Source organism: Brienomyrus brachyistius, chromosome 16 (genome assembly GCF_023856365.1).
Source record: "Brienomyrus brachyistius isolate T26 chromosome 16, BBRACH_0.4, whole genome shotgun sequence".
Classification (NCBI taxonomy): Eukaryota; Metazoa; Chordata; class Actinopteri; order Osteoglossiformes; family Mormyridae; genus Brienomyrus; species Brienomyrus brachyistius.
Genome location: NC_064548.1, coordinates 14,965,900 through 14,992,499, shown reverse-complemented (window position 1 = coordinate 14,992,499; position 26,600 = coordinate 14,965,900). Strand labels below are relative to the sequence as shown.

General features: G+C 40.7%; 2 protein-coding genes across 4 annotated transcripts; one reads left to right on the top strand and one right to left on the bottom strand.

Moving 5' to 3' along the window:
* The first annotated feature begins 1,306 nt into the window (after window positions 1-1,306).
* On the top strand, window positions 1,307-11,325 carry LOC125709699 (serine/threonine-protein kinase SIK2-like). 2 transcript variants are annotated; one of them, XM_048978387.1, is made up of 14 exons: window positions 1,307-1,436; window positions 2,414-2,628; window positions 2,809-2,925; window positions 4,949-5,012; window positions 5,257-5,418; window positions 5,791-5,915; window positions 6,040-6,163; window positions 6,407-6,612; window positions 6,889-7,038; window positions 7,154-7,252; window positions 7,361-7,586; window positions 8,017-8,265; window positions 8,429-8,588; window positions 8,799-11,325. In XM_048978387.1, exons 2-14 carry the CDS (start codon window positions 2,476-2,478, stop codon window positions 9,244-9,246), a joined length of 2,283 nt encoding a protein of 760 aa, XP_048834344.1. In that variant the 5' UTR covers window positions 1,307-1,436; window positions 2,414-2,475; the 3' UTR covers window positions 9,247-11,325. The 2 variants fall into 2 exon arrangements, with proteins under 2 accessions (XP_048834344.1, XP_048834343.1); XM_048978386.1 differs by lacking the exon at window positions 1,307-1,436 and adding an exon at window positions 1,461-1,723.
* A 9,165-nt stretch (window positions 11,326-20,490) lies between these two features.
* LOC125709700 (alpha-crystallin A chain-like) lies at window positions 20,491-25,010 on the bottom strand. 2 transcript variants are annotated; one of them, XM_048978388.1, is made up of 3 exons: window positions 24,709-25,010; window positions 23,663-23,785; window positions 20,491-21,272 (listed from the first exon to the last, which is right to left on the bottom strand). In XM_048978388.1, exons 1-3 carry the CDS (start codon window positions 24,892-24,894, stop codon window positions 21,072-21,074), a joined length of 510 nt encoding a protein of 169 aa, XP_048834345.1. In that variant the 5' UTR covers window positions 24,895-25,010; the 3' UTR covers window positions 20,491-21,071. The 2 variants fall into 2 exon arrangements, 1 of the variants encoding a protein (XP_048834345.1); XR_007382813.1 differs by lacking the exons at window positions 23,663-23,785; window positions 24,709-25,010 and adding an exon at window positions 22,973-23,511 and having other exon boundaries at window positions 21,135-21,272.
* Between the last annotated feature and the right edge of the window lie 1,590 nt (window positions 25,011-26,600).

Below are 26,600 nucleotides of genomic sequence, written 5' to 3'. Positions count from 1 at the left end.
CCTCTTCTTTTTTTCCATTATGGTAATTGCTATGGTAGTTCACGAATTTCACATTAAAAATGCTAGCTGATATCATGGCATTTTGCTAACCCTGGCCTTCCAATACCGAGCCATTTCTTTAGTTCTAGACTTATTTCACGCAGAATGGCTGTTCGTCCATAAAGCAATCGAGTTCCTACTGATATTATTAATAATATAACATAATATTACTGCTTATTCAGAGTGATAACACCGAGTAATGGAGAGGGCCGTGAGAGAACTTGCTTCTCAGTTTTGTGACTCTTAATTTTCTATATCAGTGTTAGACGTAAAAATGTACCCATTAATTATTGTCATGGATAAAAATACTAATAATAAACAGCAACGGTCTTAATGATTGTAAAGCAGAATGTGATAGAAAAAACAATAAATATTTCAAATCCGAAACAGCAAAAAACTGTAATTGTGGAGTTTTAATAGACCTACTGTATGGGAAACACATCTCAAAGAAAAAAAACTACCAAATTCCGATCAGCGATTGAATATTCGAGAAAACAACAGATATCTCCAAAATATTGGAAAACCGCCAAGTAGCAGCGTAATAAGAAGGATACCATGACTGCTTTCGGAGAAGTAGAAGCAAAAGAACAACGATGTAATAACACGCACTGTTGCAGTTCTTCCAGGTATTTTATTAATTTCATTTTTTCCATTCCTCTGCACAGCCTTATTTCTATTGGACGATTGCCACGACAGATTTAAGGGTTGAGATTTACTGATTCAGTGATTACTGGCAGCAAAAGGTCACAAGTACGTTTCAGATCGAAATGTATAAACGCGTTGCTGCCATGCATTCTGACATTAAAGTCGAAGTACAAATAACAATCAGTCAAAACCGAAATACACTCGGTTCAATACACTAGTGAGAATTTCATTTTTTTTTGTGCTAGTTTATTTGCCCTGGGAACTATTACAAGAAGTCGACGACAGAAATGTGCAACTGCGTACATCAGTGTGAGATTATCCAATGCAATAATGCTTTGAGCGACATAACTAAAAATGCACGGAAAAACCATTGTACTTTTAAAAGGTCGCGCCTTCATTATATAAAAAAAACTTAAGAGAGTTCGTTTACACACCACGCTGTACATCCACGAAGCCGCTCAGCTATTTAAAAATAAATGTGAAAACCAGAACAAACATTTTTCTACTGTCTGTTGCCTTCTTCGCTGGACAGCAGACGTACTCCGCGTTTACAATAAACAGCTTGAAAGGGAGTATCACGTGGTGGCAAGTCTTCGTTATTTACGTCACCGTCTTCATCTCCAGGCAACCCTTCCATCACCATTAGCGTCAGACCGTGCGGAGCTCCACGGTTGCCCGGCAACTGGCGCCTTGCGCTCTCGCCCGGCCTTGCGGCCGGCTTGGAGCTCTGACGCTAGTGTGACGTTAATGAGGTGGGTATCAATTTGTTATGGCAGAGGGGAGGGGGGTAGAGTTCCTCAACAGAGTGCCCTGTAGCTTCGTGCATGCCAGTGGAATGCACGCTACGTGCAAGCTACAATGCATCTAAGAGTGTTAAACACTCAGTTTAAATAAAATACACGACTAAAAATATAGCATAAATTTGGTCCTTCTTAAACCTTTAGTTCAGGTTGAGGCTGTTTTGCATGTTCAGTTTTTATGGGATATTTTGCCAGAAGTGACAATAGAATGGTGGAAGAAACTTCGAATGTCTTTTAAGGTAAGTGATCAAGATGAAATTTGTATGGGGACATATTCGACCTTAGATACTTAACAAAATACATGTTTCAATCTCGCTTCATGACCAGATACTGTAACAAAAAACAGATATGACTAAAAGATATTATTGAATTTATATTAAATATTTGATTTGGTCAATTTGGTTACTTTTAACCAATGTTATAATGTATTGCTAACGTTTCTACCGGTTTGTATTTGACGACGGTTATCCAAGAATAGAAGAATAGTAATGCTTTCACTTTTATATCATTACACGGTGCGTAGAAGTCGATTCGATAGGACAAGATTTATCTAGTTTTTTCCCCTTCTTTTACTAATTAAAATATCCGATAAAAATGGAGAAACGAATCCTGAAATGGAAGCTTCTGTTATTTGGTATAGGTTTAATGGAAGAGTCTTTGGTGTAATTCAGATGTATTGTTACCGTCGTATTTATATGTGTTTTTCATTTTCTTTATTTTTTATTTATGCGTTTATTATTTCGACTGGGTAACAGCTTTTCGGGGAAGTGGCATGCTTAAACACGTTACTATTAAAAGGGGATGTAAAGTAACGGTTATGCATTCGCACTAGTTTCATTATTAAGCTGCAGATGTGCCAATAGGGTGACAATGATGCGATCATTTACAGAATCCGATCACGCGCCTGATGTACAGCATTTGTTCTGCAGGTGTGACGAAGACTACTGAAAACTAATCACACTTGAACACTGAACTGCAACATTCTGCCACCATGGTGATCATCTCCGAAGGCAGGCCAGGGTCTCATACCAGCACATCTACTTGCAGGCCTCTCCAGGTTGGCTTTTATGAAATCATTCGCACACTGGGGAAAGGAAACTTTGCTGTGGTCAAACTGGCCAAGCACAAAGTCACAAAAACACTGGTAAGTTTCCCGTATATTTGAATGGTATTTTAAATCCTATCAATAATCCTGCACAGGATTGCGGTAGATATATCGTTATATCTACCACAATTATGTTTAGGATGACATTTAACTATAATGTATATTTATGTTCTGTAGTATGTGTAGCGTTCTAATGTTGATGCATGCTTTATTACGTAGGTGGCCATCAAAATCATTGACAAAAAGAGACTCGATCCGTCAAACCTCGAGAAGATCTACAGAGAAGTGCAGATAATGAAGCTCCTCAGTCACCCCCACATCATCAAGCTGTATCAGGTAATACTGCACCCCTTCAGCTTAATAGCTGAAAAAAAAAATGTATGAATTCATGCCAGTGCCAATACCCAGGGCATATGCATGTATCATGCTTCAGACAAATGCACCATATCAGAACAATAGCTGGTTGCTTCGTCTTTGCATGCTGTCTGAGTGCCATGCTAGAATGGCTGAAAAGCACCTTATTTTCCATCCGATAAAGGTTCAGATACCAGAGGGATGGATGTATGTTAGCTGCTAGATCACAGAGCTTTAGTTTCTGCCTGTTTATTTTGTTTAATACATCTAATTTGAATCCTTCTTTTTGGTGACGGTCACTGGTTTAGGATTGGAAGATATATAAGGAAAATGACAGCAAGGAACAGACTGAGAAATTAAGATAATGTTGGCTAATGACCACTGAAGGTCCATTAATAATATGGAGGCCTTTGAATTCTTCTGCCTGAATAACGTCAGTGAGATTCGGCAAGGTTGGATATGCATGTGCATATAGTGATATGCTGAAACTTGGGCAAGGAAAATCTAGAATATTTTCTGCCATGTTTGTCTTCATTTGTCTCTCACATTCTGGCATTACCCTAACCCCACAACTATTGTCCCCGTTGTAAAGCGCCTATATGGATTTCTATGTGTAATGGTCACTGAGTAGGAGGTATCAGCAGGTATCAGCATAATCCCTTTTTGCCCTTTACCTGGCTTTTTGGCACTTGAGTAGACGTGTGAGGTAGATAGTGCTGGAACAAGTGATCAGAGACTCAGGGGTCCGAATGTCTGGCTCGATTAGCGTCAAGACATTTGCAGAGTGCCACACAAGTCACCTGAAGTTTAAGGCACAAGGGCAAAATTTTCCATGTACAATCCTGCTGTTTTACCCTCTACTAATCTAATCTTGGGCATTTCAAGGTCTTTTGCTGTTTTTTTTTAATTGCCTGGGTTCTGCTTGGTTTTGTCTACGAATTGTAGGTTAAAAGATTTTAAGGAGTACTGCAGTTAAATAGTTAAATTCCAGAACACTGATATGGACTGATGAAAACTGTTTTTAGCACAATACAGACAATATAGCACAACACACAGTGCTTGCAAAGAACATTGAAATATTCTTTTAAATCTGATGCAGTTTAATTTCAGTCTGGATATTAGTCTGTATTGCTTTGGTAATCGAGTTCTATTAATTTCACATTAAAATCGTTCTTATATTTTACCATGTTTCTTAAATTGTCAGTTTACACTTATTGTTAGATTTAGAGATGGATCAGTGGCAGAAAGCAAGCTGAATATCGTGTAATATATTTGCATTATGTAAACTATGCAGGAAGCATTTTGTTTTTTACATGAAAATGATTTTTCGGCATTCAGATGTTTCACCAAAGCTTGTCGACACTTAGTTTCTGTGAGAAATTTGAGGCGCAGGATGTCTTTCGTTGTCGCTGCCACTGGTTCTGGTGCGTTTCAGCAGCGCACACCGTCAACACTGCTCCCCTCTGGACATGCAAGGTCAAGCCCTTCCGGCTTTGCTTCTAGTCTTACTGCAGCTCCCGAGTCTCTGGGGATCTGAGGAGGGTGAGGAGGGGTAGAGGCCGATTAACTGAACAGAAACCATTGATATCGGACTCAAAGTGAAAAACAAAGCATTTCTTTAGGTTAAATGCATATACCAACATTTATTCTAAAATGATTCCCTCCAGCTGACATTTACATGTACTGAATTAGATTTAAGATCTTCAGTGTTTTTATACTACCTTTTTAGATTTACAGCAAATATGCTGCATCATATTCACAAGATTTTATAAACAAACAAAGCGCATCATATTTACAAAACTATGAATATCTGTATATGTATAAGGTCTAAGGATATAGTGGGTAAAAGTATTGGACACTTCGGATACAAGGGATTAGATCTACAGTGGACACTGTATTACTTTGTATCATTTTAAATGTATGAATTTATTAAGTTACAGAAAGAAGTCACATGCACCACATGATTCATGCACCAATTAACACAGAGCTTTTTTGTGTTTTGCAGGTCATGGAGACAAAAGACATGTTGTACATCGTTACAGAATATGCCGAAAATGGAGAGATGTTTGGTAAGTGATCTTAACCCATCAACCTGCTCTTCTGATCACTGACTAAGCCTGATATTTGGTAAATTTCACTTTGACTTCAACGGCAGCTTTTGCTGATGACATTAATGTTAAGGTTAGAGCATCTCTTTTCGGATTTTTATTGCACTCGTTAAGTAACAAGTGTTTGAATAACCGCAGCCTATAAAATGTAATTTTCCACAGAATGGTTGTGCTCAGCTCTGTTTGATTTTTTTTTTGTGTGCAGACTATCTGACCTCCAGTGGACGTATGAGTGAAGGAGAGGCAAGGAAGAAATTCTGGCAGATACTGGAGGCAGTCGATTACTGTCACAGGTCACATATTGTGCACAGGGACCTCAAGACTGAAAACCTCCTGCTGGATGCTAATATGAACATTAAACTGGCAGGTAAAACAAATTACTTAAGGAGCCAAAGTCTGATGCTTTAGAAAATGGAGCTTTGAGGCTTGTTAGCATCCTCAACAGATATGTTGCACATCTAGAAATGTTATCTGTTATATAAATATATTATAACCAGATTTATTATAACAACATCAGGGGCACTGTAAGCGGAGGGGGGCAGTTAGGATGATTTCAAGGGCCCTAAAATATTGGAACATTATATGATTGGTCTGGATGATGTACTTTCATGGGGCCCCAAATCTCTACCGATACCTCAACACCACATTATGCCAAATCACGAAGCAGAATGAAATGTGAGAGACCCATAATTATGCACGAATAATACAGAGTGTGGTTCTGTTTCTTTCTTTCGTCTAGACTTTGGCTTTGGGAATTTCTACAGTTCTGGAGAACCATTGTCCACTTGGTGTGGGAGCCCACCCTATGCTGCCCCTGAAGTCTTTGAGGGAAAGGAATATGAAGGGCCACAGCTGGACATCTGGGTAAGGAGGCCAACTCGCTACAAGAAGACAACTCACTCATCCCTCAGGCTTTTTCTTGCCACAAATACCTTCAGTAGAATCTACAGAATGGCCAGTAATCTTCTCTTGTTCTTCTCCTTCACAGAGTCTCGGTGTTGTGCTCTATGTACTTGTGTGTGGGTCCCTTCCTTTTGATGGTGCAAGCCTTCCTGCACTGAGACAGAGAGTGATGGAGGGCCGATTCCGAATTCCATTCTTCATGTCTGAAGGTATGCACTGTGATTATGGCCCCAAGGATAACGATCGCCTGTATGCTCATGCGTACACATTCACTCTTGGGAAATGCTGACTTGCCTAGAGACAGATCTCTAAAGTGCAGAGAAAAGAACCTGCAAACCTCTAATTTCTGCATCAGCATTCTTCCTGCCCACAAATAAACGTCAGAAATATACTCATCTGAAGGACCAGGAGATGTTTCCTGACATGCCCCCTTTTGTTCCCTTTTTATCCAGACTGTGAAAACCTGATCCGGAAAATGCTAGTGTTAGACCCGGCAAAGCGAATCACCATTTCCCAGATTAAACAACACCGCTGGATGCTCACTGACCCAACAGCACCCCATCAGGTCCTTACCTATAACTCCAGGCTGGGTGACTATAGCGAGCACGTACTGAAGATCATGCAGACACTGGGAATCGACAGACAGAGAACCATTGAGGTAACAGCATATGGGCGCAGCTGAATTGTGTGAAAATGTTACGAAAATGATTTGTGCTGCGGCTGTTTTTGTGGAATCCCTGTAGTCTCAGTTTTCATGCTACTAAATGCATGCTATTCCATTAGACAGCTCTCCATATGACAGTCTTGAAGGCTGCTTTGTGTTCCTATTTTCCTGTTGTGGTCAAGGAATATATTAATTTGGGTTTTATGCCGGGGCAGTCTACAATATTTATGTCTGGCTCTTGTGTCTCCTTCCCTCTGCATGCCAATGCAGTCCTTGCAGAACAGCAGCTACAACCACTTCTCTGCCATCTACTATTTACTTCAAGAGAGGGTGAAAGATCACTGTAGTCTCCAGCTGGGCCGGCAGTGTGGGAATTGGAACCAGAGGTCTCGCAGCACCTCTGATTCGTCCGTCCCAGAGGTGAGGTTAACTAGCAGGTGTGCAGCAGTCTACTGTACTACTGCTTTATTCTTCTAATGTACTACTTGCCTTTTTGTTGTTGTTGCCTGATAGCAGTCTTCCTTTTCTCTACTAGGTAATGCAGGAATCCTTCAGGACAGCCTTTCCCTTCCCAGCCAAAGAGAACATTCCTGTCCAGTCTGAGGTAGAATATGACTCCAACAGCTTGTTCCAGGTGAGTTATTTTTATAGCATTATTCTGGGCTGCTCGGCTGTGGCGGGAATGCAATTTCAGCCACCGTTGTCCTGTGTCTTCTGTCTAACACCCTTCTTTTTTATGCAGCCTGTGGTCTTCCCAGGGGAGACCAGCCTGAGCGGGTTGCTACGCACCCGATCCATCTCCCCCAACAGCCTGCTGGAGACCACCATCAGCGAGGAGGCCTGTTCCAGAGACCTGGAGGAGGAGGAAGGGCATCAGCAGGCCTCTCCTGTCCACCTTCCCAGCACCACGTCCCGCAGACACACCCTGGCTGAGGTCTCAGCTCGCTTTCACCAGTGCTCACCTCCCTGTGAGTAGACCTATGTCATGCATAACTAGCGTGACCAGATAATCTATGTCAGGGATGGCACTTTGTGGTACTTCAAGTTTTACAAACTACTTTAAAACTGAAAAGCTCCTGTGCTTGGCTAAATCATGCAGTTCCTCTTGCACTTTGACTGGTTTGTTTCCTTGACTAAAAGACTCATCTAGCCTGTTTCACATTCACATTAGTGACACACGTATGATTATAGGATACTGACCAATCAGTACACAGCAAGAACTCAGCACTTAAGTGTTTACAGATCCTACCCTAGCTCAAAGTATTGTCCCTGACATTGATTATCTGGTCACCCATGCATAGTAGATTATACCAAGCAAAGAAATTTGTGCATATAATGCTGAACAATAGCTGCCTTTCTGCCTGCTTATTAGACTCTTTCATCTTTCACGTCGTACAGGTATCGTAGTATCTTCCGTCAGTCCCACGGATGGTGCCTCCTCAGATAGCTGCCTGATGTCCTCCTCCACGTCCAGCAGCAGCGCCACCCTGTCTGCTCTCCTATCTTCTGCTGGAGGTCTTGGGTCCCCTGTAGCCATGGGGACCACTTTTACACATTCCTCTGCCATGCTGCCTCAGACCCAGGGCGGCATGCCTGGGGCCAGCTTTCAGGAGGGCCGACGTGCCTCAGATACCTCACTCACACAAGGTATGCATCTCCGGCATGGATCTATAGGCACAAAAGTATATTGCGTTATAAACGTTTTCCAGATATGGATTTCTTTCATTTATCAGAGGAGTTAACAGTGAATATGTTTCCTCGTGAAGCTTGAAGGCCATTAATGGCAAGCATCTACAATCTCTTCTTTCAGGCATCAGGGCTTTCCGGCAGCAGTTCAGGAAGACCAGCCGAACCAAAGGCCTTCTGGGGCTCAACAAGATCAAGGGTTTGAGCAGACACTCTTGTGCTCCCAGCTCCACGGGTCCTCGGGAGCACCGCAGTCTGCTTGAGGAGGTGCTGCTCCAACAGCGGTGAGTGGCCTTCCACTTAGTTTTATACACATCAGCCATTTATATAATCAAGAGACTGTTGAGTCAGACATATCAGTTGAGGCAAATACTGTATATTAATCATTCATCTATGACTTTGTAGCACATCACATGCAAGGTCATTTTTCCTTGCCTTTGCTCCTTTAGCATGTTACGTTCTTGCGGTGAAATTCTCCTCTGTTCTTCTTCCAGAATGCTCCAAATGCAGCACCAACAGATGCAACCTTTGACATTACAGCAACAAACATCTGCTCCATCCCCCGGCCTCTTCTGTTCGAACTCGCTGTTTGCTGACCCCCCTGCCGTAGCTCCCCTTATGACTGAGCACCAGCATTTGCTACCCCAGTGTCAAACCCCCCTCAACATGCAGAAGACCTTCTGGCAGCAACCTGTTGAGTCTTCCTGTTCTCTCTCGACCTCTTTATCCCCGGTGGCTTCAGCGGCCCATCTATTGGAGGCACATTTGCACATTAGTCAGCGGCCCCAGCCCAACGTCTGGCCTCCACTACCAGCACACCTCTCCATTTTGCCCCAGCAAGGCAGCTGGAATCTGGGCCTAGCCCAGAGCAGAAACTCTGAGCTGCAGCAGTTTGTGAACCCAGGACAGCAGCAGATCAGTAGCTGTTTGATGGTCAATTAGACTGACACTTTTTTGGAAGACAGACCTAGGAAAACATGTTACATAAACTGAAATGGATGAAGATGTAACTGAAGAGCATCCACCTGGAAGGAGTCTGCAGGGACCATTGCAGGTGTGGTTAAACAGACAATTTACAGCAATATGATTGCTTTAAAAATATAGGTTCATAGTTGCAGTGTAAGGTGAATGGAGAGTATATAAAGATAAATGCAACTCATGCACACATGAAGCACATGAATCTCTATATTTACGTTTCTCTGCATTATCTTAAATGAGCAATAATCGAACTTCTGTAAAAGTCCATAATTGAATTCACTGAAAAGCAATACTAGACTGGGCTGTTGGTCTAAAGAGACTCTAATGCAAGGGTATGTGGCAATCTTTGGTCAGGAATCAAGTTAATGTATGTAAATGATATTTCGTAGATAATCAGCAGGTCTGGAGGGATACAGGAATGTTTTGTCCTTCTTAAGACTGATGTCAGACCTGGGTTTATGTAGCTCACGTTTGTTACAAATGACCAAAGCTTGCTTTTGAATTAGCATTTAGTACCACAGAAATGTTGGAAACATGCCATATGGAGCATTTGTTGAACCTGCCAGATAGGATTTTAGCGTTTTCCTTAGGAAGAAGAAGAAACAGCTCAAAGGGTATGAGAAGTTTGACATATAACCTAGAACAATAAGTTTAGAGGAAAGGTATAATTGGTAGGACACAGAAATCATAACTGCTTTATGAATGGCAAAGTCACCATTTACAGAGTGCTTTCTTTAAGGTCATCTACGTACTGAGCGTAGCAGTCAGTCTTCGTAAAGTAGGTTGAGGAAATGTCAGTTTGTCCGTAAGCCTGAGAAAAGAAATCAGAATTATTCTGCATTTTACAATACCTAGCATTTTCACTACCTCCAGCTTTAGAAGTTTAGTCTTGAATGAAACATATTGATTAAATCTTGTTCAGTATCCAAAACTTTGAATTTATTTTCTTTTAGTATCAGCTCCTATAGAATGTTTTTAGTTCACTTACCCCTGGTTTCAACAATTACTGGTTTGTAGAATACCTTTTAGCATATGACTACAATTTAGAATATGTGCAATACTTAAAAATCAAATACAATTATCAAGAGGAAAGAATTGTATGAGAGCAGCATGGTAGCACAGGGCTAACTGGGCATGGGTAATTGTATGATATATTTCCTTTTTTGTTTCTTTTTTTTTTTAAAAAAATGTTTCTGTCCTGCAACTGAAGAACCATTTTAGTTTAGTTTTTTAAAAGTATTATGTGAAAAAAAATGTGAAAATAAATATGAGAATAATATTAGGACAAACTTTTTTGTATGCTGAAAGGTTTGTAGGGTACAGGCCATTGCGCTGCCTTTCCGCTGTAACTGGCTTTGTAGAAAAATTACAGTATTAGCAAGCCAAAGACGAGTCCTGTCTATGTGTAAAAACGCTGCTTGCCGTCGTACAATCTGTAGGGCACTACTTGAACACAACATTGGATTTGGTTTGTAAAAAATGCTTACATTTGCTTCATGTTCATAGTGACAGCCTGGATCAAGGTGACGGATATTGATTGGCAAAAGGCAATGGCTATTTAATCCTTTTACCCTTTGTATCTTTTTATGGAAATCATTGAGTACTTGTAGCAATAGACTTCACGAAGAATTATTGTTGCTCATATTGATCGGTCATAAAATTGGTTTTAAAAGTCTTGCAACCTCTCGTCTTCCGTAATAATTGGCTAATTGTAATAAAATATGTTAGCAGTGTTACCATCACCGTGAAAGGTTGTGCCTTTGAACAAACGTAGCCCTGCATCTTCAAACAAATCAAAACAAAGGAAAACATAATTCTACATCCCTGGAATAAAGTTTAGACTTCTGAAAAAACAAACCAATTTTTTTGTGAAGGCATGGGCTACCGGATCAATAGTCATATTTCAAGGATGCACTTTATTTTCAATATTTTCATCCGTAAGTTGTCTTGGTGTTGGTGAAGATGCTTGATGTTGGCACTTCAATCCAACTGTATGATTGAGGAATATTTGACACACTAAAATTAAAATTTCATTGCTTTCCATGTAACGTCATTATTGCAGATTTTTTTTTTTTGCTTTTTGAGATTCTCAAGTTGACTCCTTTATTTGTCTGTATTTCACGTGAATTTATTTAAATTATTTATTAAAATAAATTTACTTTAAAAACAGAATTATGCCACTTGTGTCTGTTATACCTCAGACTCCATTTTTTTAAACGGCATGTTCAAGCATACAGACAAATGCTGCCCAGTAATATGAAGACACGCATGCATTTTGGAATTTGCATCAAGGAGAAACACTCCACAAAAATTGCGCTTGTGCAAGCAGCATTCGTAGGCCATAATGAGTACAGCAGTATGACCCATATATTATGACAAGTTATGCGAGACAATCTAACAGCAAAAGAAAAATTGATCTTTAAGATCTTTCTGTGCTGTGCTGTGCTGTAGTTACACTGCAGAAAATGACAAAATCTGTGCCATAATTTTTGTGACAACATTCAGAAACGCACCTTATTCCAGTTTTTCGTTCATTTGTTCTCGGGTCTCAGGAATGTGTGAAGATACTATTGTATTTTAGGAAAATGTATTTGAAATTTAATTAGCTGTCTCAATGAACACCAATCCTGTTTCAGTGGCTATATTAATGAGGTTTTTTTTTTTTAAATGTCAGAGAATGGATTTCTTACATTTTGGCTGGAGGATCCTTGTACATTTTAATAACTTCCTATTGCCTGTTTGTCTTAGACTCTTTATCTCTGCTTGAGAGGTATTTTGCAAGTTTATCCAGTTTGACTGACCGAGACCATTAGTAATATAACAATTTCTAAGCCAGTGTCTAACATAGCAATAAGCTTTTTATCATCAACGAAGCTATGCTTCTATGCTACATAATACTAACTTCAATGTTATGTTTCAATGCCAAAATTCTCTTAACTCTTTTTGGTTTTATTTGCAAGCTTTGCTTTTAGGCAGTGAATTTCCATGTTTATTTTGTATAATCTGTCCCAAATTACTAAACATGATTTAAATCAATACAGTTCTTAGGCTTAACCCATTCCTGCCAGGTGTTAAACTTAAGCTGACGGTTAAGGGCTTTGTAGACATGGCAAGGTCCGGCGTGAACTAAGACCTTCTGATAACAGGCACCAAGGCTCAGCACACTGAGACACACGTCGCCCCTTAAGCTCCATTCCTAAAAGCTCATGACCTTTTCGAAACATCATTACATACCAATCCAGCCAGCTAGGCAATTTTTAAATAAGTTCCATCTTTGCATGTTTTACTCACCTTGCAGAATAAATTCCTTATTCAGCATTGCCTGAATATTGCAGTTTTATTCTATTATTAATGTGACACTACACTAGATAAAATTCATTCTACAGTATTTTAGCAAGGTGAAAAAAAAGTATAGTTCATGAGTTTGAACTGGAGAAAAAAACAAGGAAATGACAATGGTCAATGACTAGTACTGAGTATGCTAAACACATTAAATATTTTTCAACGAAACTGCTTCACAGCAGCCAATATCTTTTTCTTTGTTTGCCGTGACATTGTTTTTGACTGTCATATGTATAGAGACTAAACAAGTACTACAGCACACGGGTGATTAGTAACTCTGAATGGAAAGGACTGATGTGGAACATTCTTTTAGACACTATTGCCTCCTGTATAATATTAACTAGTGCGTAACATTCCACTGCCCCGCGTGCGTCATTCGGCTCCGAGACGACCGGGTGAAGGTGAGGGGACGGTTCCCTTGCACTCTCTTTTCAGCACATTCACAGCATTATCAGGATTCTGCAGTGACAACAGGCAAATTGAATCGGAAACCGGTTCTGCTGCTTTGCAGCCTCTCACTCTTTAACATTCGCGGAGCCTAAGGGTTAGTATCTGCACGGAGCTGGAAAGGCAGCTATTGCAAGCGTGGCTTGTTTGTTTTCCACACTGCGGCCTGAGGCGAAGAAGCAGCTGGGATCGGTGCCGGTTGATGGGGATTTCCAGCGTATAGGGAGAATTTTCACATTTTGTCTACTGGTGGGATTAGTCACAGCAGTGGGCGTGTTGATACTGAAGAATTTATCACAGTCTGCAGAATGCATATTTTCCTTGTTCCTCACAGACAACACAAATCAGAAAAAAACCCTTGATAAGTTAAGTAGGGAAAACATATTGAGAGAAGAAACAGTGTTCAGTGTCTCAAGGTACATATAATACAGTTTCCAATGGAAATCGCACAGTAATGAATAAACTGAGGTTAATCTTCAGCTGAAAACGGCCCCTCGGTGATCCATCCACTACCCACTCTCAGCCCACTGGACAATAATCAGCTATACCCACTTACACTTCTATTGAACACATCTACTCTTAAACAGGACCACTCAAATTCATTCTTCAAGTCAACTGAAGTATGTGAATGCATCCTACAAAAACTTTGTACATCGGTTACTGATGCACGTGCATGTGGTTCATAGTGTGCAAGATATACAGAAACATTGTATCAGTATTCATTCAAGTCAACAGAAATTACATGTCCTTACATGCAAAGGCCTCACTCTTTTAATATGCATGTGACTGTAACTACAGACATTGGTGTACGAGACAGTATGATATTAGGGGAATACAACTTAATAATTTAAATACCAAGGTATAATTACTGGAGGGGTGAATGGGGTTAAATTAAATCCTGGGGGGTACACATACCCCCCACCCTGCTTCAAACGCCCCCTGGCTGTAGTTTATAACTTTACACTCAAAGGACTGCCAGAATTGTCTTCTTCACTAGAACATTACAGCCTTGTTTCAAGGTTGACAATTTTCTATTGAACATACAGAGTTTCAGTACCAATAGTCAAATTGTCTTTACCAGGCTATATTTAAGCTTGCCGACTCGCCTGGGGAAATGCGTCTTACGCACATGACTGTGAGCGTCACAGTACTTAGTATTCCTACACTGCAGCAAGCTCCTGCAGTCACATCCTGATCTAGGTACATGGTTGAAATCTCGAACAGGCTACTGAGGGAGAGAGACCTGCAGTGCTGTGCAAGGCCACCAAAGAAAATTAAGTTTAAATTATGTTTATTTTGGTCTGAAACTATGATTTTATGTCTGGCATTTCAAATCCTCTCCTCACGTCACCCCATTATGTAGAGTTATCCTCCAACAAATTCATGCATTTCTTGAATTCAAAAAGATGGCAGGATTCCAACAGATAGGGAAGTCTAACTGGATAATGAGGGCCATCCAAAATCGCAGAATACATGGAAGGGAATTACATACATTGTAGCTCAGGAACGAGGACAAGATTTCACAACTAACGTGATGGCACAGGGGTTTAGATGTCTAAACAAATCACAGGTGAAAATAATCGTCCAATTAGTATTCTGCCAAGGGATAGCATTGGTGATTCTGCGTGGGTGAGACTGACTGACACTGAAGGACGTGGTTTCTGGGCATCTGGGTTTCTCATGAAGGTCAAGAAGCGGGACACCCAAGTAGGCACAATCCCAGATATCTGACGCTGATACCCAAGAGCTTTCATTCAGCCTGTAACCTTCCCAGTCCACCATGAACTGTAGACATCCTTGGCAATGTCAGGAGTCAGGAGTCCAGACTGCATATACGGCGCCATCATCTAGAATCAAGAGTGGAGGGGGCAGGCTAGGACGGAGTAACAAGGGAACCTTAAAGTTGTACTACTGATTTTAACAGCAGAACATAGTATGTGGGATTTAACTTGTTCTGCAGAGGTAATCTGAGGTGGTAAGTCACATGGTTAACCTGCTTAACAATTGGGAATGAGCTGGAAAGCTGTGAATTGTACTTTTTATAGAGAAGCTTGGAGAGAGATGTACTGGGTGAATAGACTTGCTGACCGGATTTGTGCTGGGAACCTGGACATCAGCACCGATCTCCATGGTGTCTCCGTTACCACACATGTTACTGGAGGTGCCCATGATTAGCTAACTTCACCTTTTCACTTGTCTGTGGCTGGTTTGTTCAACAGCTCACCAGACTACAGAAACAAAGGAGGTTGGCAACCTAGAATACACTAGGATGGGGTCAGATTATTGGATTCATTAATAAGGGAAGTTTAGACATATTCCAGCCAGGGATGAAATCATTCACCAGTCATGTTGGTAAGAATCACAGTAGGTAGGAAGAAACCTCACTGTCTTGTGATTTAGATGTTCTTTCTGGTCACTGGACTGGGGGTGATATCCTAATGACAAATTAACCTGCATGGGGAGTTTGTGGAAAAAGGTCAGACCTGAGGCCTACCCAAGAAGCTATCCATAGCCACAAGGATGGAAGGTGATCCAACAAAACAGGTGAGATCTCTGATTAAATGAATCAATATGTGGGACCAGGGTTTGTGGGATATCAGTAGAGGTTCTGGGAGTCCAAAGGGCAGCTTATGAGATGACATAAATTAGACCCATTCAGGAAAGGCATTGACAAACAGGGTCAGGTCTAAGTTAAACAAGGACCACCATAGATTTCATATATCAAAGAGGTATATATATATATATATATATATATATATATATATATATATATATATATATATATATATATATATACATATATATATATATATATATGAGATGATGAGAATTAGAATTAGAATTAGAGTGAATCCTTTGTAACAAGGAAAGGCATTCCATGGTAGGATTATATAGATCTTGGCCTAGGTTTAAAGCCTAAGGTCCTTGAGTAACCGGTTGTAACTGTGGGCCTCATAATGGCTAAAAGCCTTTTAACCATTTTAGCTTGAACTTTAAGTACAAAAAGCTGACCAGCTTCCAAGGATTTAAGAGAATAACCTGGTTTGTATTCTTAAAGCATATCAGTGATACATTTTGAGCCTAAGTTGTTCATAGGTTTATAAACCAATGAAAGTACTTTAAAATCAATCGTAATAGTGCAGTGATTTTGAAATAGGAGTAATATGTTCTTGTTAGAATCCTAGCAGCATCGTTTAGAATGAGTTGCAGCTGTGTAATGGTCCTTTTGGGAAGACCAGTCAGGAGAGCATTGAAAAAGTCCACCCTACTGAAAGTGCATGAATACATTTCTCCGAGTCTTGTTTGGAAATGAAGCAAGGCCTAAGAATTGATCCCTGCGGGACTCCGTAGTCACAGTCATATTCCCCAAAGAACAAGCAAACTATTTCCAGAAGATATGCCTTTGACAGGGTGGTGAAAAACATCAGAAAAATGTTTATTGGATATGTAACTGGTAATAGGACCCCAAACCTCCCTTGTTAGTAATAATATGATGAACACAATCCGAGTGGCAACATTGGAAGAATGGTGGGCTACTTTGTGAAGTACCAGGCAGCCCCACAAGCAATAGAACTTCTTGTTTAGCTAATCACTACCTCATGACTAACTAAGCTGTATAAGTGAGCTGGTAGCAAAATGTAACACATACATGTAATTGCTGGGTACTCCGAAGGAGAGGTTTGGGAACCAGAGATATGGTCATTTAGCTATCCAATACGATAACAGTCATTTTTAGAGAGCAAAAAAAAAATTGTATTTTTCTTATTGTATTCCATTCTCGTTTTATACCGCCTGTAAGTAAACACATGCAGCCCAGTTTATTCTTTTTAGTGGCCTTGCAATGTACTGTGTAAGACCATTCTCTTAAAAACTGCAATGCACCACAGGCTGCTATTCCCTGACTGCAGCTGGCTTGACAATCTTATCAGGACTGTCAGATAAATAATACACTCCTCCCCCCTGACATGTACCTGCTTTGTTTGAGACATGGAAAGGCTTAGTCTAGATATATGTAGAAGAAAAGGGTGTGTGTTGAGAATGCCTTTCGCCTAACACACAAGAATTGTAAGAAACCTCCTGAAACATGTCAGTGCATAACGTTTTACATTCCTCCATTCTGAGGAGATATGAGGTAACAAGCCATCAGTCATCATTATCATTAGCTACACCTACAGTAAGCTCAAGAATGAATGGCATCATGAAAAGGTACAAAATCAATTTAATAAAATTAGCACTAATAAACATTCTACTGATACAAAACAATATAATTTGCAAACTTTTATTTTAACACAATTTTTCAAGAGGTAACTAGGTTTCAGATTCAGAATCTTAATGAAGTTTATTTGGCAAAGTGTGTTCCTGTAATTTGTCTCTGGTTGTCAGTTGCTCTCAGCCATTGGGTGACGATATCCTGGTACTTGGTGGAATTCATTATAATATTGATCTTAACAAGGACACAAGGCAACAAAACAGCAGTCAAAGCATCAATAATACTCATCAGATTTATTGTGAACATTAGGTGCTTTTCCTGGTATCCAGTCCTCTTTTGACACGAAATATAGTCATAATGTGCACAGTCAAAGTGATTGATTTTAGTTTCTTCTGACCAAAGCATCTAATTCAAATTGCATTTCCAATGATGCTTAACAGACGTCAGAGTTCTAATATACGAGTGCTGCTAAGGATTTCATTGGTGCCAACCTTGAAAAGAGCTCCTTAACATGCAAGTAGAGTATAGCAGTTGGTTTTGAAGATACTTCTTCCCTCACGATCTTCTTCACTGTGCATGAGAGAAATACAGACATTGATTGTCTTCTTGGCAAATGTTTAGACTTCTTAAAATTTTTGTATGCGTCCTGATGGTGATTAGTGTTTCTTATTTCGTATTTTTAATATAAGTCACCTGATCTGTGTATGGCTACTGCTGTCTATTCTTCCCTCATAATTACACCATACGGACATGGGAACTGGTGAAAAGCAAGGAACTAAAAACAACTAAACAGAACCGAGTTCCACTAAAAGCTTATTTTCTTTGGTTTCATTTTGCTCATACTTTTGAAAACTATGCTTTGCAGAAATGTATCACTTAAAATAATATGTGTTAGAAAAATCATTGTGTTAAAAGACCATGTATATGGCTTTCATAAACACTTGCCCCAGACACTGTTTCCTACGGCAGTCTGAAGGCACGCAGTTAGCCTGGTGTCTCTGAAGTACCTCTATGTACCGTAATGTTTTGCAGTTACATTTTACAGTTTTTACAAGTATGTAACTCGCCCTTATTTCTTGTTTAGACTGTAATGCTTCCACAAGCTTGGTTATTTTTTCTGTTGTTAACTTTTCCCATCTGTAGTGACTCAACCACCGTAAGCAAGAAAATGTGCTTAGGCTTCAGTTTTGACTATTCCCAGTAAACAAAATTTAGCCCACATATATTCATGTAAATAATAACAATAACAATAATAATAATACATATATTTTAAACCCAAGTAGCATACTACATATTTAGGGGGGCACGTGCATCTTGACATGGGGGTCACTGCCCCCCCACCCCCCAGATCCACCACTGACGGTCTGACATCGCATACAGGTTGTACCGCTTGTGCAGTATGATTTCTGGGATAGGCTCATGACCCTGAGCTAGACGAGTGGTTAGAATACGGATAGATTGATTTTTGCTCATTTTTATGAAGGGTGCCAGTGACTGTTTATTTGACTGTAGCTTGGACCTGCTTTTGCCTCCTGACTTGCTGTAAGAGTAGAGGAGTTATACATTCAGAAAAGCCATTCTGCACATCACTGCTGCACTGAACTGGTACGTTTGCCCTTGTGACCTCCTGTTAGCTTTAATTATAGCCTGCCCATTCTCCTCTGACCTCTCTCGTTAATTAAGTGTTTTCTGTCACAGAAATGCCATTGTGCATGAAATGGAATCACGTCTGCCGCCGAGAGTCACAACATGTTCAGAATCGCTTAGATCAAGTGTCTTAGCAATTCTAATGCTTAGTCAAACAGTAAATGAACTGCATGAGCCTGACTGTGTGTTGTGTAAATTCAGCTGCAGCCACAATATTCACTATATGAAGAATCAGACAGGTTGATAAACTGGCCAGTGTGTGTGTCATTATTAGGGGTGTAATGATATATTCAGCCCACGAGACGAGACACGATATTGGGTTCACGAGAACAAGACAATATTTTAACAATATTTTAAGGAAAACTTCAAAGATGCCGACATGCTTACAGCAGCTGATTTGCAGCGCCTTCACGAGACCACTTTTCACTCCGACGAGAAATCTCGTCATGTTGTACTGTAATATCGCGAGATCTCGTGACATGAGATCTCGCTACACCCATAGTCATTCATTAGTTATTTCACGTATAACCTTTATACTATTACAAAACTGTGGTATTATGTGGAGAAATTATTTATATGTTTTTTTTTTCTTGGATGACCTGCTGATATGCTGACTATCAAAAATAAGGGAATAAATTCTGAATCTGGAGTTGAAATAGTTAATCTAAAAAGCGGCTGTGTTTAAAAGCTGTGCAAAGGTGCAGCCAGTATCTCCTGTAAAGTGGAAGCAGGGTCTGAACGGATTAGCGAAGGGGCCTTGGTTAACGCAGCACATGGACTGATTCTCACGTTCGTCACTGGGGACCTGGTTGATGGCAGCATTAGGTGTCTGGAGACTGTCTCAGACACCTTGTCAAAGAACTGTGATGCAGTTTGACCTCAGAGGGGGTGGTGGTGGGGGGGGGGGGGTCATGTTACGTGTTCTTCTCCAGTCAGAGCCATGTCACGTAGGAGTTGGTATCTCCCTGATATGCTGATTGGGACACAGCTGTGCTCTTCTCATTTTGGTGGACAGTCCACATTGTAGCACGTATATTCGTTCTGCATAACAGCACTGTGTGAACATTAAGCAGGCCAGCAGATAAAATGGTGACCCTCTTTAACAGACGAAACGCAATCCTCACCTCGCGTCAATATGCTCTCATCAATATTTCTTTTGGTACAGATAGATCTAGCAGACAACTGATATAGGTAATCAATTCTTTATCGGGCATTTAAGGTCACAGCAATAGTCTAGAATAAGGACTTGGAATCTGAAAAGCAGAGAAAAGGCATGAAGGTAAGAGGAGACGCCCTGGATGAGTAATGTTCAGAATGTGTTGGCGTCACTGATTACACCCCTTGGGAGAGTTAAGTGCAGGATATTCTGTGAGTGCATTCTGTTAAACTTTAACAAAACCAAACTGTGTGAACCGTATTTTACCTAACGTCCGTCATTCCAGGGTCCTGATACTGGGACTCAGCAGGACTTTATTTCATAACAGGCCACATAAGGACAGATCAGGCAGTCTCACTGTATTACTGTTTGTACAATGCTGAACCTAGAAGAAAGGAGCACAATGTTTCTGTTACTTTAGTAACTTTATTTAATGTTTAATAGACTTCGATGAAAGGATACCAGATGACAAAGCATTAACTACAAAACAGGAGAGACTTATCCTGCTTTCTCTACCTCAGACTTTCTATTCACATTTTCCGCTTTCAAATAGGCATCTATAAGTCTCCTTTTCCAACCATTTTATTCTGACTTCACTTCAGGCAGAGCAGTAGCTGCCCAAGGACCAAAGTTATGATGACCTTGTGAAAAGATGCCTGGACTAGGTGATGTCATTCTCTATTACTTTTCTTTGATCTCAAAGAGTATCTGTCTCCACCCATTCCCACTGCTCTCATTAATTATAATCATATCACTATAAAGAGAACATAAGAAGCAGGTCGTATCTGTGGTATCCATGACGGATCCTGACATCAGGAGGAGGTGAATGGGATCTGAAGGCAGAGAAAAAGGAAACTAATGAAGATGAGTAATTGGAGACATGCCCTGCCTCTCAGGCATAGTCCAGCTTCCTTGTTTGTCTTTCTGAAACCAAGCCCTTCAAAAACATCCACTGGTGCCCCCCCCTTATCTCCTGGCATTCTCTGCCTATGAGGAGACAGCAGAATTCAGTTTGTCCTCATGGGTGACGGGGATGCTGCTGTGGGACTCTGCTGCCATGGAGACCTTGGGTGCACAGACTGTCAGGTGTCCATCGTAAAACAGCGTCCAGGAGATGGCTGACTGCTCCACAGTGAGGGGCAGGCAGCAGCGGTGATGGAACTCCCGGCAGATGAACCTATGGTCATCCTTGGTCAGGCAGTTATGGTCAGGCCAAAGACAGGAAAGAAGATTAAAGGATGGAAAAAGAAGGGCAGTAGAATAAGTGAAAAATAGATCACAATGTAATGTGACAAAGGACAATCTGGGAATTAAGAACACAGATGCAGAATTTGTCCATGACTTCTCAACAGTAGCCAGTATGAGACTTGATGCATCAAAAATAGCTAAATGCTGTAATTGCTGTCTGCAATTTTTTTAAAGTTTTTATTTACTTTTTATTTGTGCCTTAAATTAGAGAGGTTTTCATTGAAGCAGTAAGAAATAAGCAAGCATTCAACATCCAGGATGTTCTATAATATTAATGTTCATTTCTAATGTACGCTTGATGCACTTTTTTAACTGCTCATTGAGGTTTTCAATTGACTTCAGTTCAGTACTTCATTCACCATTAATTCACCAAAGGAATCCTGCTGTTTGAGAGGGAAATTCTAAATATCGCACCCTCTACAATCTACAGTTTGCACACAAATGAGAGAAATTTGCAGTCAAAATTGCAGTTTGACTGCACCCCTAAGGATTTATTGTGCGAGAAGTATTACTGAATTGAACATAATTATATTTCATGTGAGCTCCATTGTCTAGAGGAGCAATGATATATCTTCACCAGTATCAAGCAATATAGCACTGAGAGGGTGGAAATGGGGATTTTTTCCTAAAAACAATTAAATGATTAATGACAAATTATACTACATAGTTTATAAGGGGTTGAGAGCCCAGGTACGCATACAGTAAATATATGCAGGGTGCCCATGTGTTTATTGGAAATGTGAACTTGATTTTTAAGAAGAACGAAAAACACTCATCCATCTTCCAGAAGCTTATCCTAGGCATCATCATAGGGGATGGGGGGACACTAGCCCAGGCTGCAGGTTTGTGTCCCACCCCCACCCCCAAACAGGACGCCATTTCATCACAGGTCACATATACGAAAACACTATAAGAAATTCAGAGATGCCAACTAATTTTGGACTGCAAGAGTGAAATCTGAGTATCCAAAGAGAATCCACGGAGGGAATGTGCCGAGTCGACATGCACAAAGCAGAGGTAGCTTCATGCCGCCAGCCTAGGAGACGATGAGGCTGTACCCACTGGGCCACTGTGCCAGCAGAAAGTTCTCAGGCTTCTCATTAATTCTGGACAATTATCACTTCCAAACTACTCCATACTCCAGTCTTTATTGCTGCCTTCACAATAGACTAGAGCAGTGACTCCCAGTCCGGTCCTCGAGAACCTATAGCCAGTCCATGTTTTTGGAGTAGCTGGGAGGGAGCAAAAAATGTGGACTGTCTGGCAGGAAGCTGAGAGGGAGCAAAAACATGGACTGACTGCGGGTTCCTGAAGCCCGGATTGGGAAACACTTGAGTGTTAAATGGCACCTAAATATAAAGACTGGTGTCTTTTTGTTATATTTTAAATTTTAAATAAAAAGGGAAAGGCTGGCTGATGGACTTAATAATGGCTGTCCACACAGGGTTCAGCAAGTGGCTATGCTGGACATATTTTTCTATGCTGAAAGGTTAGTCACGATATCCCAGGACTCCAACTTACTGTTATGAATAAAACCCACTGTCCAATATGAAGGATTAGCAGAAACAATTGTTGCCTGTGTGTTTTAAGTCATCATGATTATGAAGCAAAAAAATAAAAATTGAAGTGAAAGATATTACCTGAGATTTTACAGCTGGCGTCACTGATTACCTTGTACGGTACAAAATCCAGTTTCTAGCAACAGAGCTTTCATTGTGTTCAGTTCCCGCCTGCGGAGGAGTCATTCGCATGGTTGGTAATTTGCGTCTTGGGGAGTTCCTATGTCAGGTTTTATTTGCTTCCAGGCACAGCCCTAGCATGCTGGTCCAGAGGTCACGGCCATGACGACAATACTTCCCGTGGAATATTTACCCTTCTACAGACTCCCCCATGAGACGGTCTGTAACACACATGCACACACGCACACACACACACACACACACACACTGTACACTCTCAAGGAATCAAGGTCAGAGTACATATGGAAGACTTCCAAGTTTTCCTGGAGAAAACAGAATGTTCTCCATCTGAATGTGGTCCTTTCGGAAATTAAGCCGACAAAATAAACCCTCTTCCAAACCGCTCTGGTCCTGCAAAAACGTCCATCGGCAGGGCAACATTTTGCCTGGAGTGCTGAATGTAAGAACGTCCTGCTCACTGCAGGCATGACTCAGAACCTAAGGCCAGGGACAAACAGCCATTTCCCGGAGTGCCTCATATGTGAAGATCATTTTAAATCTCTGAGAACGTCAGAAGGCCTTAATTTCATAAACGGGTGAGAAACCGCAACACTCATCCTCCCCAGGGGTTGTGACGAGTTGGCTTCTTACTCGGCACTCAGCGTGCTTGCCCTTTACTCCGAAGCAGTCATCCTCTACCGTGACGCTCAGCTCCTCGGGGGAGAAATGCTTCACGTCCAGGCAGACTGTGAACGTGTCCCCATCAGACCTCACCTGCACAGAGGAGAAATTATCCATGCATGTATTTTTAAAAAATTTGAAATCTGAGCAATTATTTATAACTTATCGATAATTATGGTGATTATGCTTAAACTATTTTTACAGATATTTGACCTCATCTGATCCGTCAGTTTCTTCTTTCTGTCTGTACCTTATGCTATGCATTTTTTCCACATAACCGTAATTTATAATTTCTTAGAATTTGTTGTATTTATTGCATTTGTATATATTTCATTGCATTTCATACGCATTTCATTGGCTCTGTAGCTGTACTCAGCACAATAACTATAAAGATTAACCTAATCTTACATAATCTAATCTAAAAATCTGGATGCAGCATTCGGATGAGATGATATGAAGGGGTTAAGACAATGATGCCATTCTCATTCATTACATCATCAGGTGTCTTCTGGCTATGGAATCTTCTTTTTTTTTTTTTGTTTACTTTTACCTACAGTGAAGTTTTTCTAATGTAATTTTCCCCCCATGAGCCAACAATATCACCACAATATCAATGTGGTATCATGGAAAAGCACCAACAAATAAAAAATGCATAATTGTGCCGTTTGACTTAACTTAACACTAAAACCCCATAGTGACATGAGGGAAAATTATTTAAGGATGATGAACATCATGAATGTTAAGAAAACCGATTAAAAACAAATTGAAACAACAGTAATACAAAGAATAACTATTGGTGCACTATATGCTAAATCCGTGTTTCCCAACCCGGTCCTTGGGGTCCCCCAGCCAGTGCTCCTAGTCAGTGCTGCTTCCCAGCAAGACAATCAACATTTTTGGGAGCTGGGAGGGAGCAAAAACATGGACTGTCAGGGTGTCCCCGAGGACCGGGTTGGGAAACACTGTGCTGAATAACCCAATTTCCTGCCGATATGAATAGAAATCTGCTTTCGTACCTCGGAGAGTCCAGAGTTGAAGGACTCCGGGTTCCGGAAGAATGTATGTCTATAGTATGGGCTGATGGTGGAGGAGGAGAACGGGAGGAGGTCATAATCAAAGAGGCCCTCTCTGAAGAATTGGTCAAAAAGATAGAAGGGGCTCCGGGCACGGTGGGACAAGGGGCGCTGGACTGCGATGTCCATGGTGTTCGGCTTTAGCTTGTGTTTCTGGAGCAGAAATGACAAAGTAAATCGAGGTTCAGAGCACAGGAGAACGGGGGGGAGACAACACAGTGTCCCAATACTCCTGCTGGCTGCTCTATATATACCTGCCCCACAGAATACGCAGAATTAGCCTGGATTTCTCTGCAATGGCATCATCTCATGGCAAGACCATCCTGTCAGCAGAATAGGCAAGACAGTGCCATGACCTGCCAGCTACAGTTGGCCTGGTAGAAGTAGGACCCGGTGCCAGAAAAAGCTTCGGCCAAAACAAGCGGGGCGGCAGGGATAATGACAGTGGCCAGTGGTGAGTGTGGTTCCTACCACTTTCAAGTCAGGGAGTTAATGTGAATTTGTGAACTAGGGCCTAGGGAAACAGGGGAGAACTCCAATGCACAAGTGTGCATGAGCACATGCTACAGACTGACTATCCAGCTGGAAAATGCTTTTAATTGAGTTGAGTATGGCAGGCCAAATTTCAATGCAGCAAACGGAAAAATTCAGAAAACAGCATATTTATGCTTAGCAAAAGTCATTACCTTAGTAAAACATAAATAATTACTTTAACTTTCATCAGCTGTATTCAAGGGTATAGGAAAGAGTTTGATATTGAGGGGCAGCATAGTTATTAAATCAAATTAAATATTAGGAGGTAAATGTTCCCCTTTGTTAACTGTATTAATAAGTCAGTTTTTTTGTATTTTACTAATACAGTAACATTGTGTTTTACAGCTTCTTCTTCCTAGGCTGAAATGAAACAAAACTTAATTCTTATTTTGCACAGCTGAAAAACTGCTACTTCTTATGTGTTTTTCACCTGTTTGACCACAGGACTGGGATCTCATTGCCGGATCACACAAATGTAGGCCTTGTGGAAAAGGAAAAGTGTTGCTGAGAAACTGGAAATGACCCTGTAGTCGAACTGGCATCACGCTCTGTTTTTCCTTTCATCATAGCTGACCATTAAGTCATCAATCCCTCAATATGGATTCCGGATCCAGCTACATCAGGGGACAGCCAGCTCCTGGTAGACGCCAAACTCGTTCCCTTTGCCACAGGTCTGTTAAATGTCACATCAGCATAACCACCACAGTCCTCTTTATCGCCATGATAACAGACATGGGAAACAGGATGGGTGTGGAAAGATTAAAGTGCATAGACTTATTAAGGCAGCAATAAATCATTTCAAAACTATAGGAAAAGAAGAGAAGATAATGGGGAGTAAAAAGTGAGGGGTGAAGAGAGAGGCAGCAAAGAGAACGCAGTCATGAATGTTCATGCCGGCCTGCTCCACGTCAGGGGCAGAACATCTCACCATCTGGTAAAGTATAAGCCACAGAAATCAGCAAATGAAGGCGAAAACAGCTTAAACCAGGAACCACTTTCAACCTCCTGAACCAACGGCTTTACATGTACATGGAGCAATGAAAGCAGGCACCAGAAGCGAGGGAATTTCTAGTGGCCCTGAGCCAAGTCAAAAGTGGAAGGTCCTTCATCAAATGACATGACAAATTCCAATTTTATATTCTGTTTAATTAAATTATGCATGGTTCACTGATTATATTCACTGTATCACTGTATTATCACTGTAAACTTCACTGATTATATTATGCAAGATTCTGGTTCAAACAACATTAATAAAAAGAACAACAACAACAATAATAATAATAATAATAATAATAATTGTT